This window comes from Staurois parvus, unplaced genomic scaffold (assembly GCF_062004578.1).
Source record: "Staurois parvus isolate SC_StPar_1 unplaced genomic scaffold, SC_StPar_1.0 ptg000682l, whole genome shotgun sequence".
NCBI lineage: Eukaryota > Metazoa > Chordata > Amphibia > Anura > Ranidae > Staurois > Staurois parvus.
Window position 1 is genome coordinate 1,321,197 of NW_028318478.1, and position 22,168 is coordinate 1,343,364.

General features: G+C 41.8%; 2 protein-coding genes across 5 annotated transcripts in view; one reads left to right on the forward strand and one right to left on the reverse strand.

Annotated features, from left to right (window-relative positions):
• PPCDC (phosphopantothenoylcysteine decarboxylase) overlaps positions 1 to 22,168 on the forward strand; it is a 418,450-nt gene that overhangs the window by 58,517 nt on the left and 337,765 nt on the right. The window lies entirely within an intron of this gene.
• On the reverse strand, positions 962 to 8,177 carry LOC149447517 (acrosin-like). Its single transcript, XM_089652353.1, has 5 exons — positions 8,090 to 8,177; positions 3,581 to 3,770; positions 2,933 to 3,198; positions 2,368 to 2,513; positions 962 to 973 (listed from the first exon to the last, which is right to left on the reverse strand). Exons 1-5 carry the CDS (start codon positions 8,175 to 8,177, stop codon positions 962 to 964), a joined length of 702 nt encoding a protein of 233 aa, XP_089508479.1.

The window sequence follows — 22,168 nt, forward strand, 5'->3', positions numbered from 1 at the left end:
GATGCAAAACTTTGCAGGCTTATGTTTAAAGAAATATTAAATGCACATTTTTTGACCTGCAAAAATATGTGCATTTATTTTTTTATTTGTAAAGGTTAACTTACAGGGCTTGTGCTCATCATGGCCCTTCCATGGTTTACTCTGCAGGTTTGAACCTCTTCAGGATCTTCCTCACGTAAGGATTGTCCGCCATAGATTGCCTTGCTGTGAAAACTTGAGATTGAGATGAAGGCATGTTATCTAATTTACGTTCAGATCCTGAAGGAAATGTATTGGAAGTGGCTGTAAAAGTTGGCTGTTTTTTCTGCTGAGTGCAGCTACTCAATTTAGCAGAAATCCACTTCAGAAAATGCTGGGTACTGGCATAGATACCTGGACGTTGTTTGCGGGCACAACCAGAACCCCAGCTTGTGACACCTGCCACAAAGTACTTTGAAGTTGTTTTATCCAAACACATGAGTGGTCCTCCGCTGTCTCCCTGTAATGGAATCAAAGATAAAAAGAATGTTAGTCTAATATTTACAAAAGAATAATAAGTACCAGAATGTGATAAGAGACCCCATAATGTCTTTTGAGGAGAACTCGAGTAAATGTGCTTGTTATTTTGCTTCTTTTGCCCCTGGTTCCCCATCCTAGAGAATACTCCCGGACTTTTTTCCCCGGCCAGGCATCCAAGATACTGCAAAGACTGTGGGAGCACATGGCGTGAGGTTTCCCCTGGCTGCTGCCATGACTTTAGCTGACATCAGTGCGGGAGAGGTAGAGCAGCCGCAAGCCTGCTGGACATAGAGCCTGCCAGAAATGTCAGTGAGGAATAAAGAGAAAAGTTCTATTTGCAGCACAGTGGGGGCAAGCAGGGGGCAACAAAAGTAGCCTGAGTATTTCTGTTAGTTAATTTACTTTGGCGTGTTTATCTCATGCATTGAGTGGTGAAAGGGTCCCTTTAAAAAGTCTTTCGTGGTCAAACGAATAACTGAAGAACAATAGAAAAAGTAGCTAACTTTGGAAATATAAGTGGCGCTATGAGCAAAGTTCTTGTGAAAATGCTAGTTCCCTGGATGTATCTGGTTTCAATTGCGGAGTCACAGCTCCATAAGCATACAGCAATTTAAAATTGAAAAAAGTTAGAATTGCTCATCTCTATGATGATTTCATGTCAGTGACTCAGGAGGCATCAAAGCCTGTGAATTAGCATTAAAGTAGTAGCATTTTCAGGAAAGGGCAACAATGGACGTCTATATCCTTTTCCCATGACATGCTTCCTTTAGGGCTAGATCATACCATGGTACAGAGACGTCAATTTTTCTGCATGCATTCTGCAAGGGTACAACTAAATCAATTGTTCTCCATGTGCACTGTTCACACCACAACACTAGTATCACGTGCAGATTTTTTCTGCACAGGAATCTGCAACATGTATAAAACTAATTGAAACGCACTTGAAAACTGATGTAAACTGATGTCTCTGCAAGTGAAATCTGACTGTCAGTTTCCATCAGTTTTTCTACACACATGGTGTGAACAAGGCCTAAAAGTGGTAGTAATCCGGCCCCCCTGCAGGTTTAAGTCATAAAGTACTAGTATGCACCGCATACTAGCACACTATGACAGACTTACCTGCACACAGAGCCCTCTGGCTGTATGAATGGCTTGGGCCACAATGACATCATTCCTGCGCACACTGTATGCCCTGAATGCAGAGCGTCAGTCTGAATGGGCAGGTGAAGTTATTGGCTAATGCTGATGTGAATATCTCCTAAATGGTATACGTTTAGGAGATATTCATTGTACCTATAGGCAAAGCTTGATAATAAGCTTACCTGTAGGTACAAGTTAAAGAATAGCGTTTACTTCCACTTTAACCCCTCAACGCAGGCGCCTCCCGGCTCTTTAAGAGGTTTCTGATACCAGGGGGCGGGGATTCTGATCAAGTGACCGCCATAATTGGCTGTCATAGCGGTTACATGATTGGAAAGCTTCCGATCACAAGTAAAGACTGGGAGCTTTCCATTAGCCACCAGTAACTCTGCTGGGAGCGCTCAGGACGGGCACTCTCGGCACAGCTCTATTAACATTCTGGTACGGATATATGCAGCCTCTTGGTGTTAAGGCCCAGCTGCCGAGAGGCCTGATTATATGCGTACCACCGGCAGGAATAGGTTAATCACTTTGTGCTATTTTAACATAGCCTTTTTTGCATCTATAAGCTGCTATTTCTTATTAAAATCTATATATCGCAAGGAGACGATATGCTTTCATACAGTATATACGAATACTGAAAATAGGATGAATGTATATAATGTCCCCATGTACAAGACAAGCATTGTTAATTGTTTGAAAAAATGGATGTAATCTTTTGAAACTTACTTGGCAAGAGTCCACTCCACCTCTTTGATATCCAGCGCACAGGTTTTGTGCATGGATGCGGCCATTGTACCAGCCTGGGCTGTTACAGGTTTGAAGGTCAATCAAGTTCACTTTGGCTTCCCGCAGAAAATCCGCTGTTGCGGCACCTGTAAAAAAGAAAGATAATGAAAATTAATTAAATATGCAAACTATACAGCCATATGTGAGATATGAGAAGTACTATAATGGACATGATATAAGCCTTGTAATGCCAGCATAACAAAAAACAGACACCAGGAAGTGGCTATATGTAGTTTTTTTTCCCCCCAGTGTTCTCCTTGGTGTCCACCAACTGGCAGTGATCAGCTCCAAATCTGTAGCTTTAGCAGGCACTCACCCCCACTCCATCATCTTTCAGTACCCTTGTGCTTTTTAGAGATGGAGTGGAAATACTGATTTGCACTTGAGAGGAAATGTAGGACCCCAAAATGGCTCTTCTTGGTGCCTTCTTTTACATTGTTATGTTTTGCAAGGATAATACCAGGACAAGTTCATTAAGAAGTTTTGGACTGCAGACGAAACTTACCATTCTCAGACAAATGTCCCCAGCCACTTATGTAGCATGTGCTCATGCTGTAGATGTCCATGGTGCTGCTGGGTAAACATGCTGGCTGAACGAAGTCATTGTACACTACTGGCGAGTTGAGCTGTATGAGGGCAATATCATTGATCTTTAATTTGCTGTCGTATCTTTTGTGCAGAATATAAGCCTTGACAGATCTTATCTGCACTTCCTTGTCAAGTTGTGATAGTTTGTTAGCTCCTATCACAATTCTCCATTTTGCCACAGAGCTGTAAAGTAAAAAAAAAAATGTTAAAAAGGACTGCAAGAAGGTGGCTGCACAAGCACAAACATTCTAACACGCTTAACAGACTGCTATATGTCTAGAGATGAATACGATATATATATTTTTTGGGCTCAGCCTCTCAGCAAATTACTGGTAGCCCCAGCCGCTCCCTCCCCCTCGTGGGGGTGTGTGGGGGGGGGGTGGATAGGTGGGGGCAGAGCAAAGAGCGGAGACAGAGAGTCACCAGCTCACGGAGCACTGAGAACTGAGCGATCATCACTGTTTGCTCAGTCTTCGAGCCGACGAGGGACAGATGCAGCATCGAACTGGTGCTCCATCTGATTATTGAGAATTATTGAGAAGAGGACCAGAAGAGATAACCTTACCTTAAATCACCAAAGCAGTGTGCAGCAGTCAACACCCATTGGTCTTTTATTAGGGTTCCTCCACAAAAGTGGTTATATCCATTTAAATCCGGACTCTGTATGCTGACCATCCATGGCCAGGAACCTTTCCGGGCAATAACTCCTCCTACAATCCGTGAAGCATACGATCTAATATTGCGTGTACCACAACCTAAAATAAAAGAAGAAAGACATAAATCATATAGACTTTTCACTGATTGAATACAATGCACATCAATAAAATATATAGATATTAAATATACAAAGTTTTATTTTTAACTTATTAACCTGGAACAAATTATGTCCAACTATTTAAATACCGACTAACATTTTCTTATTAATTTTGCTATTTCTAAATATGAAAGGGAGGAATTTGACTTAAGATATGCACTGATCTTGTGGATTTGTATTTATTTCAACAGTGCTAACAAATTCCACAGCTTTTTACAGTGAATGCAGAACTGGTAATGTTAGTTTCAGCCCCCAAAACAGCAATTGTACTAAAGCCTGATTGAATACTCCTTTTCTTGTAATGCACTCAGTAGTAACAGATGAGGGGGGCTTTTTTATTTTTTTTAATACTATTGTACTGCAACTAGGGTTAAAAAGGCTGTGTGCTTTCAACAAGCTAGAGAGCTGGGCCCCTGCCCAACATATATCTATATGGGCAAACCTTCTTGAATATATGTGTTTGTGAGATCTATCTAAGTCTGTAATCCCAGTTCATGTAGTCTGTCACATTGATGCATAATGTCCCCTTACTATATACTGTATATATGATTTGAGTTATCAAGACAATGATGGCCTGATTAACTAGGCACTAAGTGCAAATAAATCCTATTAGCATTTTACTACTTACTTTTAATTTTAGTATGGGTACAGTTTAAAGGAGAAGTATAGCCAAAGCTTTTTTGTCCATAATCCTCCTATGGGTCACAGAAGTGCGCTTAGTTCTGCACTCCTGTGACCCAGATTCAGCCGTCATTAGGCTAAAGTCTGCTGTCTGTTGACGTTACGGAGCCACTCCAGGCTCTGCAGGGATCCCAACAATAATGTTGGGATCCATCCAGATGCCGATCAGCAGCTGGCTCAGCCTCTCAGTGTGCTCCTGAGAGCCTGAGCCAGCCGCTTCCATGCCCTCCATAGCCTGGCGCTCCACTGACCATCACTGCTCTGTGCTTAGAACAGACCAGAGAACTGAGGGATCAGCGATGTTTGATGACTCAGTTCTTGGTGTAGAGCCGGCAGGAGACAGATGCAGAATTGGATTGATGCTGCAACCAGCTAGATGAGTATGTAGGTTTGTTATTCTCATTTCCCGCTCTTCTCTTTTAGGATCCATGCACACTAGGAGCAGAAAAATGCCGGAACCTCTGGCAGAAAGAGCAGCATAAAATGCTCATAATGGCTCGTATTGCACAAGAGTTTAGGAGAGTTTATGTGCATTTGCTTTTTAAGCGGTTTTTTTCCCCAAAACATTCACCTCTGCTTATTTTTCAGTGTACATTTCAAAATGCAGAATGCTTCTAAACACCGCATTTATACGCGTTCATTGACCTTTTTTTTGTTTATGAAGGGTTTCTTTTCCTGCTTCTAAACACTCCTCTAGAAATATGCCTCTAAACCCCCTAATGTTCATGGACATATGGAATAACATGGAGCTGTTTCTATAGGCAGGAGAAAACATGTAAAACTCCTGTAGAAGCTCCTATTGTTAAGCCTACTGTACATTGACCCTAAACAGCTTTTACAATAAACCCGTGTGCATGAAGCCTTAATATGCCGCTAAGATTACTAATGCTGTAATATGTGATTTAATACATTGGTGAGAGTGCTATACGATTTGATATCGATATGAAAAAAAAATATATATATATTTATGTATGTGTGTTACATTGGTCAGTTATGCTAAGTATATTTGCACATTAGAGCACTCCTCTGCCCCCCCCCTCACTAACAATGTAACCCCTAAAACTGAAAAATACAATAAATAATTTAAATAGAGAAAAAATCTATTGGATCCTTAGGATAACTCACTGTCTGCGTGGTGGTAGGAACGCGATCTGTCAACAAATGAAGCAAATAGAAGCAGAAGAAGTAGGACACACACACGGGCCATCCTTACTCTATGCTGCTCTCTGCAGTTATGAGCCTCTCCAGGTGTGGCAGCTAAGTAAGTCACCTTAGTTGCCAGGGCAACAGCACAGTGAGAAAATTACAGCCACATGGCCAAAAATAAATATCCCACCGTAGAGCTTCGTGACTTAAACCTTTAATCGGGAGAGTTAGTTGAGCAGCCAGAATCCAGGGCAACTGTGCATGGCCACCAATCGGCTTCTAGCTTTTTTTTTTATTTTTAAAGTGTAACTGAACAAGCTAAAAATAGAAGCTGATTGATTTCTGGCTGCTTTGGTTTTAGTAAATGCACCCCAGTGTGTTCTCTTTAATATAAATGGCAGTTGTTTATGATGCACGGTGCTTTCACAAACTGTCATTCTGTCAGCTTTTACATAAATATCCACAGTTATGAATGTTCTGAAATATAATGGACTCCATGTAAGCTGCTCAGTATTTTGTGGTATCGCTTAAATGTTACATTTGTTGGGAAGAAGTAGATTGCGATAAAGATTTGGTCTGGGAGTATTTCCTATTACCTGCAAAATATTGTATTTTCTGCTTCCAATAACCATTCAAGTTGTTCAGCAAACGTTACCGTTTCGGGAGAAATTGTATAACAATGTTGGGTGTGTTTAAAAATAGCCCGTTTTTTCATATGGCTTAGGACATGATGACACCAGATGTATTATTTCCATCACAGCTTTACAGCAGAGACAAGGCAAAATGCAATATTTTCTTTCAGGGCAGCAGATTGCGATGTGAACCACTGTCTTGCAATGGTGTGGCAGTGAACATAATTCTGTGACATTTTAATAAAGTTCTGTGAAAAAAAACAGTGATGCATTGGGATTTTTTTTTTTTGTCACCTCCCCGCCCCCCCACAGTCCATATTTGCTGCCTGCATGACCATCTACTTACGTTTGGCCCTGTAGCCGTGATCTGTACTGTATGGCCCTACTTCTAACCACACAGTCTTTCCTCTAAAAAAAAAAAAGGTCTCTTCATACCGCGCATTCCCAACGCAGCCCCATTTATTGCTATGGGAAAGCCATACTCTGAGTGATCATATGTGGCCACCATGACTACAGAAATCCTACTGGAATGAATGAGGCTGTGGTGGGCATGTGCAGTATGAAACGAACATTTTCATAGGGAAGGCTGAACAGCTCAGAGCAATGTCGCAGAGTGAAAAATGCTGAATTGAGATTTAAGACCACATGGACAGAACTCAAGGGAGGGAAATCTACAGTTGTCCTGTTTTTCCAAAAACAAAAACCCTGTTGCTGTAACTGCTTCAAAAGTGTCAGCTGTAATTAGGCTTTCATTTGTTTTTCTCACTAAAATGACATTTAATTTTTTAATTACATTAGCCACTTGTCGACCAGTCACATACTCAGTGGTTGTACCTTCGTGGTTGTACTGGGATGAGGCATCATCCCAGTATCATTATTTAGAGCCAACAGTTGGCTTTCTTGTAATAGCAATCAGAGCGCTAACAGACCTCTTGATCGTTAATACCAGCAGCAGGTGGAGACTCCCCCAACCTCCCCTCCCCCCCCCGCCTTCCGCCGATTTAACAGGACCTCCCATTCATTGGGAGTCACAGAGCTGAACGAAGACTTGGATTGGCTTTCTTCGGCTCCGTTAAATAGTAATCCTGAATCCTGAAGTTTTAAAAATTCTGCAAAGTTCTACAAATGTTGACTCACATCAGGTTCTCACAAGTATGTTGGTGACAATTGTACTACCCATATTAATTTATTTACACCTATATAAATGAGTATATTTTGAATACAAATTAATCAATATAACAAACTAAATAAAAACAAATAAATGAACTGAGTAAATGAGCTCATAATAATCATACTGAAAGAAACAATATATATAAAAGACACTATTCATTAAATAGACTGCAATGGTCCAGGTCTACCACTAGATGTCACCCACTAAATGCAGTTGGGAATATGATGGGAAAACCTTTATAGGAGGAGAGTTCAAGTCAAACTGGGACTTTTGAGTTTATATGATAAAAGAAAACATTTCAAGGAGCGGAAACTGCGTTTCTTTTTTAACATACTCCCCTGCTACATTTATACACTTATCCCAGCGTTCATCTAATGCCTGGAAAGCAAGATTTGTCAGTACGCCTGAACCATCCTAGGACATTCCTGAATGATTGTGTTCACCCTTCTCACAGAAAGTTTTGTCTTTTGTGCAATTTCACGGTTATGTGTCAGTTATCCAGGATCAGGTGTTCCAAGCGCTGATTGTTCACAGGAATGACTGCTGTGGGCTTGGAACCACCACAGCCAGGATCGTCACTGATGGACATGTAGCCATCTTTGAAATGTTTACACCTTTCAAGTGTCTTACTGAGGCTGAGCGTCTTATCACCGTACTGTGCTTGAAGTCTTCTGTAGATATCTGCGGGTTTTGCACCTTCCTTCACAAGAAACTTCATCATAACACACTTTTCCATGCACACACTAACACTGTTGTCTGCAATCTTGATTAACGGTCTCGGGGCTGGCCGTGACATTTGTGCCGCCTATCAGTAGTAGGACACACTTTCCACTTACTACTGCGTGTAGTACCGCCATGCTAGCACCCCTTTATATATCTGTAAGATTAAAAGTTCCGGTTTGCCTGAAATGCCCCTCGTATATTATCAGTTACAAAACCTTGACCATTGCTGTCTATTATATGGACTGTGTATAATGTTCACATGATTAAGATATTATTATGATGATTTTTATTTTTTTTTACTGAATTCATTTTTATGAATGTAAATATATGTTTATATATATATTTATTATATCTATGGCTTGTCATGTACAGTATTGATTCATTTAGCCAACGTATTATGTAATTCAATAACAATGTTGTTTTATTGTTGTCATTCTGCACTTTGAGTAGATGAAAGCTGGCCATATGCCATAATAATTTCACTCAAATATGTTCAATTTTGGAACGTTCATTTGATTTTCAAGTGAGGTCTAATTAACCATTTCAATACCGGGCAATTTTACACCTTTCTGCCCAGGCCAGTTTTCACGTTTCAGCGCTCTCACACTTTGAATGACAATTGCGCGGTCATACAACATTGTACCCAAACTAAAATTTTATCATTTTCTTCACACAACTAGAGCTTTCTTTTGGTGGTATTTAATCACCGCTGGGGTTTTTATTTTTTGCTAAATTAACAAAAAAAAAACTATACATGTTACTATACAATACATACAATGTTACTATAGTAACATTGTACTACTTTGGGGAAGTGATCAGTATTTTTTTTTTTTTTTTTTTTACACAAATTTGCTTTTAGCAAAGAATTACTTTGCTATAAGCAAGCATTTACCTGAATGACATCGATTCATTCAGGTTTTTTTTTTTTTTTTTTTTGTGCTTAGCTGTGATTTGGCCACAGCTAATCACATGACATGTGCATGTGACCTGCTGTGACCATTCACAGCTAGGCACTAGTATACAATGGATGGCATGAATGAAGCCATCCATTGTATACAACTGTCATGTGACCTGCTGTAATTGGTCACAGCAGGTCACATGGTACTGGCAACTGGGGCCGGTACTCAGATCTGTCATCGGCCGTGTCCGAGGTACACGACCGGTGACAGATCGCGCCGCTGCGCTGCTCTACAACCGCGCGAACTACGCATGTGCGGGAGGATGCCAAATGGCGTATACCCCAGAAATCTGCAGCACTTTTGCGGGCCACCCAACGGCTATAGGCCGGGCGGCTAATGGTTAAAGGATATGTTCACCATTGGAACATTTTAAATGTTCCACCCATTTTAGGGGTAACATATTTCAGCATCTGCAGCCTTTCTCCCCTCGATCCCCCTCCCTGTGACAGTGGGTGGGGGATCCTCTTCCCACACCTGCTGTCTTAATTTTAAAATAGTGCGTCCATGCTGTGCTTCACCCACATGGCTGTGTCATTCATTCACAGTTTCCTATGAATGAATGCCTACAAGTACCGTCAGCCATTGCGGTTGACATTTTGTAGTTGTCAATGAACTTTAAGGGCGATGGTGAGCGTCTCATAGTCCATTGATCTTCCTGCTCTCAGGTAATTGTCTTCCTGTAGGAGGTACAGACAGACAGCTAACCTGACAGTCCGTAGGAGCCTTAGATTGCACCTGTGATCTGCTGATCACGTGTGCAGTGCTCTGCAGACTCCTTAAAAAACAAAATGCACATTTTTTTTGTTACCTTCAAAAAAATGTGCATTTATTTTTTCAAAGGATGAACTTATCCTTTAAAGGGTGATTGCTCACTCTAAAAGGCGGTTGAAACAAGTCTTTACTGAGAAAGATGTGAAGATGTGGAATAGAGGCTCTGCAAAGTCTGGTTACTTCACCCTCTCAATCATTTGCTGATCTTCTTCTGAAAATGAAAGTTACAAAGCTGCCTCTGGCTTCAGTAATTCCCAATGTGCTCATTTATTTTTAAATCCTTATATCAGTATTTATAGAGCTTGCGTATATCTAAGTATATCAAAGTATAGCCCAGGTTTGTGGCATGTTTATATTAAAAGCTTCATATTTTTAAAAAAGAAAGCTATACCCTGAGACTCACTTTATATTTTTAGGCTTTTTTTATTGGTGGTCTGCAATTACAAGAAAAAAACAGGAAGGGGCCATCCCCAAACTGTTCCCACAAAGTTGTGAGCATAAAATTGTCCAAAATGTCTTGGTATGCTGACACCTTAAGAGTTCCCTTCACTGGAACTAAGGGGCCAAGCCCAACCCCTGAAAAACAACCCCACACCATAATCCCCCCTCTACCAAACTCTAAATTTGGCACAATGCAGTCAGGCAAGTACTGTTATGGCAAGTGTCAAACCCAGACTCGTCCATCGGATTGCCAGAGAGAAGACCGTGATTCGTCACTGCACAGAACATGTCTCCAATGCTCTAGAGTTCAATGGCGGCTCGCTTTACACCACTGCGTCCGATGCTTTCCATTGCTCTTGGTGATGTAAGGCTTGGATGCAGCTGTCCGGCCGTGGAAACCCATTCCATGAAGCTCTCTCCGCACTGTTTTTGTGCTAATCTGAAGGCCACACGAAATTTGGAGATCTTTAGCTATTGACTCTGCAGACAGTTGGCGACTTCTGCACACTGTGTGCATCAGCCCACTCTGTCATTTTACGTGGCTTACCACTTCGTGGCTGAGTTGCTGTTCCCAGTCGCTTCCACTTTGTTATATTACCACTAACAGTTGACCGTGGAATATTTAGTAGCAAGGAAATTTCACGGATGGACTTATTGTACAATTGACAACCTATCACGGTACCACGCTAGAATTCACTGAACTCCTGAGAGCGACCCATTCTTTCACAAATGTTTGTAGAAGCAGTCTGCATGCCTAGGTGCTTGATTTTATACACCTGTGGCCATGGAGGTGATTGGAACATCTGAATCCAATGATTTGGAGGGATGTCCCAATACTTTTGGCAATATAGTGTAAGTACATATAGAATGATACATTTCAATCAATGACAGGTGGCCGGCTGCATGGATCTCCGAGTGCATCCTGGAGTGTACATGTGTGGGTTGCGCTTGGAGATCCATGCAGCTGGCTGTTTTTACAGGTAAAGTTGGCCCTCCACATGGCTATATGGATAGGTGTCCCCTGTGAATGAGGCACACTTACAGTATAACTGTAGGAAAAACCTTTTTTTGGATAGAGTAAGGTGAATACATAACCCCTGGCTGGATTTTTTGGCAATCTGTGTCTTATCAGGTAGATTTACGTTCACTTCCTGTCCTATAGCCAACACAGGAAGTCCCTGCAAATGAAGCATATTCTTGCACCCCCTTGGTCACCAGAGCTAGTATGCCCATTGTTGGATTTCGCCTCTATTACTTTTTGGGGAAAAGGTCCTCTTATTGGTGGAACTTTAACGGCATAGCTTTATCAAATGGTAAACGTGACAATTTAATAGTTTAAAAAATGTGATTTTTATTTTTGAAATCTTAAAACAGACTTACTTTGTATTGTAACTTAAATGTCTGTTTTAAGATTTCAAAAATAAAAATCACATATTTTTTTAAACTATTGAATTGTCAAGTTTACTATTTGATAAAACTGTGCCGTTAAAGTCCCACCAATAAGAGGACCTTTTCACTGCATCTTTCAGGGATGATGGCACCCCTTGTATCATACCCCTCTCTCTCTATTACTTTTCGGGGGACACTGCAAAATTTGGAATTTTTTTTTACTTTCAATGATAATGGTAAACCAGACATAGAAAGGGTCAGTCTCCCTGATGGGGACACAGACAGCAATAAAAAAACTAACAGGTGTCCTAATTCCTCTCTGCTCCATCCAAAATTTAAAAAACGATTTTCCTTTAGTTAGGGATGCACTGATACCGGTATTGGTGCCGATACCAAGTATTTACATGAGTACTCGTGAAAATACTACCGATACCTTAACTGATACTTTGCAGTCCGATTTGCGTTAATGGACCTGTCCCAATCGCATGCGGTTTCCCCACTGTTCCAGTGTGACCCCAGGCTTGTCATAGCCCGAGTTCACACAGGAGCAGTGCGGGAAACCTCCCGGCAGGCATCCCATGCTGAGTGTCAGTGGTAGGAGAGGAGAGAAAGCGGCAGGGATTTGAAATCCCCCAATCAGATGCCGTCTAGCCCGAACTATCATCGCTGTAAGGAGAGGAAAGAAAGTGGCAGAGAATTCAAATCCCCATCTCTTGCCCTCCTCTCCTACCTCTGACACTCAGCATGGGATGCCTGCAGGGAACTTTCCCGCACTGCTTCTGTGTGAACTCGGGCCATGACAAGCATCGGGTTTACTTAGGAGCAGTGGGGAAACCACATGTGATTTGGACAGGAATCGCCTTCCTGTTCAAATCGCATGCTATTCTTTGCAGTGCAATTTGCATCCATTAATGCAAATCACACTGCAAAGTATTGGTACTCTGTAACGGCGAGTACTTGACCGATATTGGTGCATCCATACCTTTTAATTGTTCTTTAAAATGTTACTAAACCCACAACAGTAACAGCAGTTTTTTTCTTTTCTTGGAAGAGTGCATGTGATCAGCACAGGGCCAATCAGCACTGTCCAGAAGGTCAGGGGTCCTACAGCCTCATAGGACAATCAGGGGAGAATGAAAACTGCTCCTACATGCTGTAGCCACCGTTCTATTGGACACTGATAAAGTCACAAGACTGCTGTAACTGCTGATAAGAAAAAGTATTTAGCAGGTTATATTTACTAAAATAATTGCATTTCCATGTTGTGTACTGTGGGAGACCAGATACAGTAAATGCAGGGTCCTGGGTTTAGTACCACTTTAATGGGTTAGTCCACCTTTACCAAAGAACTGCCAATGCAGATACGGGGCATCCATAGGTAAAAATCTGTGCAGCTCTGATTAAAACTGAATATTAATGTTGGTGACTCCCGCACTATCTGTTGTGATTGAATCAATATATTCTGTGTTAGGCTGCTGCTACCACCTTCTTGTGTTCCCACAAAATCAATACTACAAAAAATAAATAAATAAATGATGGTGCGCAAATGCCTTACTATGTCATCTCATTAATATAGCCTGAGAAAAATACATATATGTGCAAACAACATAATAAATAAATGAAATCATGTGCATCACACTATAAATGTCAATCTTCAAATAAATAATAGGACCAAATGAAAAGTCTGTGTGTAAATTGTTTCGTTATTACGGCTTCTTTTTTGCCAAATTCTCAGCATGTTGTGTATATCCCCTTTGTGCTGTCAACGCATTCAAATTCCACCATGTTCATAGCAGGGCCCCACCACCTTGCTTATATTGCTTTCACCTCAAATCATGGACCTGCTGCACCATCAGGTCATAAACTCTTCCTCTTCCTCTGTGGGGTCAATCACACTCGAATACATTGATGGTAAATCCAAACCCCTCCACTCTTGTATAACTAACTAAAGATGATTGCAGTGGTACACCTTTTTTCAATGTGTGTGGCCCTTTAAGGCTCAGAAGCTCCGGAGACCCAGGAACTCTTCACAGTGTAGTATATTTGAAATCCTCATTTTTATTTAAAATGTATTTCACTTACAATGTAGCAGTTTAAAAACGGCATGAAACTATTGGCACACAGGCATCGGGGACCGTCTTTTGTGTCACTTCTGGTTTCTGGCAAATATGTCACCCGCTATGCCCTGAGGAAGTCACGTGGTTTGTGACAACACGTGTAGGACTAGTCCGAGGAAGTCATGTGGTTTGTGACAACAAGTGTAGGACCAACCCTGAGGAAGTCAAGTGGTTTGTGACGAGACACGTAAAGCGGTGCTGGACGATGTATTTGCTGATAGCAATGTCCTGGGAGGTTTCCAGTCAGGCTTCATGAGGTATGTAAATGGCCTACACCTATAACAAGGGCCTTATTCAGTTTTAGTCAGAGCTGCAGTTTGTTTTTATCTACAGACACCCCTTATCTGCACAGGCAGTGTTTTGGTAAAGGCGGACTATACTTTCTAGTGTACCCCGTGTGAGGACCATGTTTTGGCCTCATGGGAGGCACAGGTGTTCCATTCTTCTGTATGCAGGCAGTCTCATTCATGTCATCAGGGATACAGCTGCTGCTCCCAATCTGACATCCACGTGGGCCCCTGGACACAGTGTGAGTTCGGGGCCACGCACCTGCACCCACATGGATGTCAGAGTGGAAGCAGCAGCTGTATCCGTACTCCGGCTGCATCCCTATAGACAAGACTGGAACACCTGTGCATCCCATGTAAGCAGAACATGTCCCCCCCACAGGTGTGAGCCCCTGTGAACGAGCACTTGTAAACATGCATTGCATGAATGAAAACCATGGACACGGTTCTTTCATATGTGTGCTAGCTCGGTGTATTAGGACACCGGACCCCTTTGCAGCTGAGTCTGAACCCCCCATATACAAGTCACTAGCCTCCCCTCCTATGTATTGCCCGGCACTACAAATCCCAGCATCCTTTGCGGAATAAATCCATGCTGGGACATTTAGAGCGCATTACAGGGAGAGAAGGATGCTAGGATACGAGTCTCTGCCAGTCCATTGGCTGCACGGTGAGTGCATACAGACTTCTGGGAGTTGTAGTCTCGGGCTAGTGTCCATGCCGGCTGTGTTTCTATGTACAGGTCAGAATGGAGCCACAGAGAGGAGGGCGGCTGATGATGGTAATGTGATGATCGATGGATGTGATCTTATTTCTTTCCTCCTGATTGGGCTGTAGAAGAGGAAGAACACTGATCGTATCATTACACTTGTCTTCAGTGAGGCAGAGAAATGGTAAAGGGGAACTAAAGACAACACTTTGTAGGAAAACTGCTATAGGGCGGACAGCAAGTGGTTACATTTAGATTTAGAGTGATGTGGGGTTAGACCACCTGTCAGGTTGTTCTTGCTGATTGTGTCCAGAACAGGATGTGAGGGAAAATCTTCCAGTGAGGACACTTGTTCCCATAGCAACTGTCTCTAACGCACAAGTCCTCACCTGCTTGAGCTATCCCACTAGGAAGCTGCCAAAGCAGACAGCCAATCATAGGCATCAGAGACCCCCTCATCCCTTGGATACAAGTCAGTGTGGGGCGGGGCATGCCTCCATTGCCTGTGATTGGCTGCTCACTTTGCAACTTTCCAGCAGGATAGCTCAGGTAGGTGTGGACTGGTGTCTGGACTCATCCCTTCTGTCTAAGTGCCCGGTCATACCGGTGCGACTTGTGAGCTGATATCCCAACTAGTGAATGTCCCTGTCTTAAGATGTGCGATTTGCTGCAGCGCGATTTTTAAAGTATTTCCTGCATTACTTTTTCTGCAGTTTTGTTGTGATTTCACATACATAGAATACAATGGAAATCGCACCGCAAATAGCAAGAAATCGTTGGAAATCTTAAGAAGTTACAATACAGTCTTCAGAAATCGCACCTGAAATTGCATGATTTTAAGTCGCAGCGGTGTGACCGGTGACTAAGGGCCTCGTTCCCCTGACAGCCGGTGGTTTCCTCCTCTGCCAGACATCCTGGATTGTGAGCAGACCCTCGCCCCCCTCCTATACAATGCAGGACTGTTAGGTCTGCTTAGTGTGTTATGACATCAGAAAGCTGCGACCGGCCGGGTAGCCAGGTAAAGCACTTCAGAGGATCAGTCCAACAAAGAGGAGGAATCTTGTGGGAGTGAGGAATAAAGTAATAATTTGTATTTAGCCCATGAAATGTGGGGGAGGGAATCAAGCAGCATGGGTACATTTAAAAGCAGCCCAGAGTCTGGCTTTAACGCTGACCAACTTTTAAACAGTTCTTTATTGGAGAAACTTAGGCTGGCCATACACTATACAATTTTCTTACAATTTCTGCCCAATTTCCTTTATATTTACCTTCAACTATGTAGTGCAAAGACCTGCCTAATTGGATACAATTGGAAGTGTTTAGGTTTGACCTCATATTATATGTTTTTTTTTGTAACTCTAAAGTAAAATTCTCAAAAAAATTGTATAATGTGTGGGCAGCCTAAATCTTGCAAAGTGTACAGTAAAGTACAGCAAAAACAATATGGGACTTATTAACCGCTTCCGTGCCGCGCTATAACAGAAATACTGCTACAGGGCGGTGCGGCTGCTCAAAATCACGTATATATATGTGATTTTGCATTTCCGTGTTGGGGGCATGCTGCTGGTGGCAGCCTTGGCTGTTAATCACCGGATTGTAGCCGGTGATTCCCTCCCGGCACCCGGCGATCGCCGTTTATCACTGATGGGAGAGAGGCCTGTATGTAAACAATACAGATCTCTCCCCTGTCAGCTCCTGCACACTGCTTTGTATGGCTTTGCACAGTAGAACCATACAAAGCAGTGTGCTTACAGTGTAAAGCACAGCACACAGTAAAACAGCACACAGTCAATCCTTTAATCGGCCCAGATGTTAACCCCTTCCTGCCCAGTGTCATTAGTACAGAGTTAGTGCTTTTTATTAGCACTGATCACTGTATTGGTTTCACTGGGGATGTCAGTTAGTTCCCCCCCTCCCCCAGTGGCAGAATGCTCGCCACAGTCCCACTATAAGTCGCTGATCGCCACCATTACCAGTAAAACAAATTCCAGTATATATACCACCATTTGTAAACGCTATACGTTCACATAAACCAATTAATTTACACGTATTGGGATTTTTTTAGAAAAGACATGTAGCAGAATTCATTTTGGCCTAAATTTATGACGAAATTTGATTTTTAAAAATTTTTTTGTGGACATGTTTAATAGCTAAAAGTCAAAAGTAGTTTTTTTTTTGTCGGCCTTTTTTTGTTTATAGCAAAAAAAAATTAAATCGCAGAGGTGATCAAATACCACAGATAGAAAGCTCTATTTGTGGGCAAAAAAGAGACGTAAATTTAATTTGGGTGCAGCCTCGTAGGATCGCGCAATTGTCAGTTAAAGTCACGCAGCGCCGTATCACAAAAAATGGCCTGTTCAGGATAGGGGGGTAAATCCTCTGGAGGACAAGTGGTTAATGACAAGCATGATATGAGTATCTGAAAACAGCCAGTAAACATGACAAGGAGCTGAGAGCTCCATCTGCTGGCTGGACAGGAGCATAAAATATACTCATATGCAGTATTCATAGCTCACAAATGACCAGGCAATAAAAAAGTTTTTTTAGTAATTATGGTTAGGACTAAAAGAAAAAGTAAGAATATGTCTTAACCACTATGCATTCTCTTTAAGTTGTCAGGGGACATTATCCTAAGTGGACACAGGCTCTTTTATATATCACCCCTCTGGGATGAAATTAAAGCTGAGTTCCACTCACACTGTCAAAAAATAAAAGTCAGCAGCTACAAAAACTGTGACTTTTAAAAAACAGCCACTCACCTGTCCCACGACCCCGCGGTGTCCTCCCCGCAGCCCGTTTCACCAGCCATGTGGTGATCCAGGCGCCGGCATCTTCAATGTGGGCACAGGGCTGTGACAGCTTGCAGCCCACTGTCAAAAAATGTAACTGTTTTTGACATACAGTCACCAGTCAGTGTCCCTGATCACTGCCACACCAGTCATATGGTGATGCTGTACTGCACTGGTGAGAGCATATAAAAAAAACAGATTTTATTCAATTTCTTCATTTTCAAAAAAATTGTAACTGAACATTACAAAAAAACTCACCATGCCTCTTACTAACTGCCTCAGACTGACTACTTTGCAAAAAAAAGGGGTGATTTGGGGGGCAATTTATTCTGGCATTCTAGGGCCTCAAGAAATGAGATAGGCTGTCAGTAGAATAGAGTTTAGCAGTTTTCAGATATACTGTGTATATATATACCATAGCTTGTAGACATTAATACTTTTACACAAAGCTATTAATGTACATTATTGGAATTTTTTTTACCAAAGACACATAGCAGAATACATTTTGGCATAAATGTATGCCAAAATTTGATTTTATTGGGTATGTTTTATAACAGAAAGTAGAAAACGGTTTTTATTTTTTTTTGTTAAAAATGTTTGGTATTTTTGTTTTTTATAGCGAAAAAACTAAAAAAACCAGCGATAATCAAATACCACTAATATAAATCTCAATTTGTGTGGAAATGATATAAATTTAATTTGTGTACAATATTGCATGACCATGTAATTGCCACTTAAAGTAGCACAGTGCTGAATAGCAAAAAATGTCCTAGTCATGAAGGGGTTAAAATCTTCCAGAGCTCAAGTGGTTAAAAGTCCTGCGTCTTCTTCTTTTTGTAATATTCTCTATATACTGGTAAATCACTTTGGGATGTGGTGTCGGTGACTTACTTATCAATTTTACAGTTCTATATAGAAACATTTGCAGTCCACCATGACACCTTCTCCAAAGGAACATCTAAAAGAAATATATAAAACCTTCTTTGTAGGTATGCTTTGTGAATGGGAACACACACAAACATAACGAATTTGACTGCAAAAGTGGAAATACACTTTAAAATAAAGGCCCCAGATTGTACAGAAAATATTTTGTTTTCCAGAGGCTTTATTAATAAAAAGACACAAGCAAATATATGTACCGTATTTTCCGGCGTATAAGATGACTTTTTAACCCTTGAAAATCTTCTCAAAAGTCGGGGGTCGTCTTATACGCCGGTATACGGCATACTGACACTTGGTGTCAGGGCGGCACTTCCAACGGAAGGGACAGTAAGTACAGGGGTGGGTAGGGGCTGCTGTTTCTTACCTGGCTCCGGTCCCAGTCCCACGACGATCCAGTCTAGGAAGCGCGGCTGCTCCTTCATTCAGTTCGGCCACCGGATGTTTGTGCGGCCGCTCGTCTCCACCTCCTAACCGGTGATTGGCCGCCAGAACTGTAGCTCAGGAATGGCACACAGGCGGCCAATCACCAGCGAGGAGGCGGAGCCGAGCAGCCTTGCAAAAATCGAGTGAGGGAGCGGCCAGTAAGTGTGCCGTGCAGAGGTGCTGCTGCAACCACGTATGCTGGCTGCAGCAGCACCATACTGGAACTATTCCCCCTCCCCCCACTGACACCAATGATGGGGCACTTCCCCCCCCCCACCATTGACACCAATGATGGGGCACCATTCCCCCCCCCCCCCCACTGACACCAACGATGGGGCACTATTCCACCCCCCCACTGACACCAATGATGGAACACTATTCCTTCCCCCACTGACACCAATGATGGGGTACTATTCCTCCCACTGACACCAATGTTGGGACACTATTCCTCCCACTGACACCAATGACGGGGAACTATTCCTCCCACTGACAACAATGACGGAGTACTATTGAACCTTGTAGCTCTCCCCATTGTGTCTTTTCCCCTATGCTAGCATTGTGTCCACAGTAGCACTTGCGTAGGCAGGGCAGAGTAGGACTGGCCATAGAGGGATTACTTTGACGCAGTTGGCCAGCTTAAACATGTATTGCAATATGTGTGAACCAAATATCCCTATTTGTTGCATAGTTTGCTTGAAAGGGTATATACCAGTGTGCAGAGGGTCCTTCAGAATTTCTAGTGGGAGGAATAGCACCCCATCATTGGAATACCATACTGAAATACCATACCATATTGAAATCAAATCTGATGTTTTTTAATTTTTATTTTTTAATTTTTTTTTGGTGTGCGTTGGAAGAGGGGTAGTCTTATACGGCGAGTATAGCCCAAACCCTATACGCCCAGTCGTCTTATTCGCCAAAAAATACGGTATTTATGTGCAAGAAAAGCACATCTGTTGGGGCAACATAAGACAACTGTGCTTAAAACAAGTGGCTGATTAGAATTACTATGTATCAGGTGTACAACTAGTTATTATTATTATTATACAGGATTTATATAGCGCCAATAGTTTGCGCAGTGCTTTACAAAATGAAGGTAGACATTACAGTTACAATACAATTTGGTACAAGAGGAAACAGAGGGCCTGTTCGTTAGAGCTTACAATCTAAGTTGAAGCAAACCTAATATGAAGCCAGCAAAGTATAAGAAAAGTTTCAAAAGATGAATGCAGCTCAAAAGAATGAATCGGTAGATGCACCAAAAGTGTCAGCAAGCCAATATTCTCAGTCTCAGCAGCCTAATTACAGCATGCTTTCCAGGCAGCTAACTGAACAAAAAACAATGCAGGGAGACTGATTTACCATTCAGTTTATTTGGGGCATTTATTTGAGTATTTCTTTCTTTGCTATCCCGTACAGGAGTCTTTCTAGTGGCCATCAGTTCGGCTACAGCAGTCTGAGTTATCAGCATTGTCCTTTAGAAGTTCCATTTGATTTTTCACAAGGACAAGGTTGTTTAGCGATGGGACCTCCTTTTCTCCAAGGTGGTCTCTAATTTTCACCTTTATGATGGTACTGTGCTATCTTTGTTGTGTTTCAGTGTGCTCTGGTTCACCCCAAGGAGATCTGTCTCCCGTATATGGGATATAGTGAGGGTTGTCGGGGTTTATCTCTCAGCCACTGCTTCTTTTAGGCAGACAGATTCCCTGATAGTTTTTCCAAAATGCCACAAGTTCTCCAGCTGACATTTCCACAATTTTTAAGTGAATTTGACAAGTCGTTTTGCAGGAGAAAACTCCGTAAAAGCATCTCTGAGAATTTCAGTCTAATTCCAGAAGCCCATCCACTCGCCGCGCTTTGGCGTGGTCTTAGTAACCAAACAGTATCTACTAAAAGCCCTAACTATGTGCGGCAAGAAAAAAAGAAGCAGTTACTAAATAAGACTTGTAGTTTAGCTTACTTATACTTATTGAAAGGTAAATTCAAAAATTGAAATCATACACAAAAACACTCTCTTCTCCCTTTACCAAACTGAAAATGAAACCGTTGCAATAAAAACATACATTCACACTTGTCTGGACATCATCTTGCCACAATCCCAGTAATTAACCCCCAGTAATAGCATGGCTACCTATAATGCATTCTAACAAACAATTCCTAAGTGTACTAGTAGGGGGCAGTGGACATTGCACATATTACTCTACATCAGATAGACCTCCCTAAGTTTATACCCTCATGTACATCTCCACTTGTGCACTACTATGGACATCCTCATAAAGCTTTTCGTCAACAAAATTGTTTCCAATGTTTTCTTGAAGATTAGTCATATCTGAGGGCATAAACAAGAATAGGCAGTTCTTTTATGAAAAAGAATGTCTATAAGAGTTGCTATGCCATGCTATTACTGGGGAACAATTACTGGGATTGTGGTGAGATGATGTCCGAACAAGTGTGAATGCATGGCTTTATTGCAATGTTGTCATTTTTAATTTGGTGAAAGGCGAAGAGAGTATTTTTGTGTATGATTTTAATATACCTTTCAATAAGTATTTGTAAGCTAAACCGCGTGAGTCTTATTAAAGTGGAACTTTAGTCAGAAAATGATGTCCTGCTAGATCACTTCAGGATGGCCCCTTATGTAGGTATAGCTATGTAAAACATGAAAAATAAGTGCCTGTGCTGTTTAAAATCAGTAACACTGTCTCACCCTACTCTGCACATGCTCAGTTGCTGTTCATTTTTAGACACTGATGAATTTGTAGAGGCCAATCTGCTGACAGCAAAACGGAATTAAACCCTCCTGTCCTTTACAGCCAAGGAAGCTGCTTCTGTTTGATCTGCAACTGCCATGGAGCTGCACATGTGATCAGTTATGACACCAGCCATTTGATGGTTTGACAGTTTGGGTAAGGACACAGGCAAATGTGACAGTTGGCAATCATGGCATTCCAAGAATGTAGGTGTTTTTTGAAGCTGTTGATTCAATGGGTTTAGTTCTGCTTTATGACTTACTGCTGTTCAGGTGCTCTGGGCTTCAGCAAAATGGCAGCCTCCAGCAAGAAGAAATGGAAACAATGTTGGAGACAATTTACAGCACACAATTATTTTGGTAGCATAATTATTAATGTGGAACTTCTGCTCATTGCTAAAGAACATTAT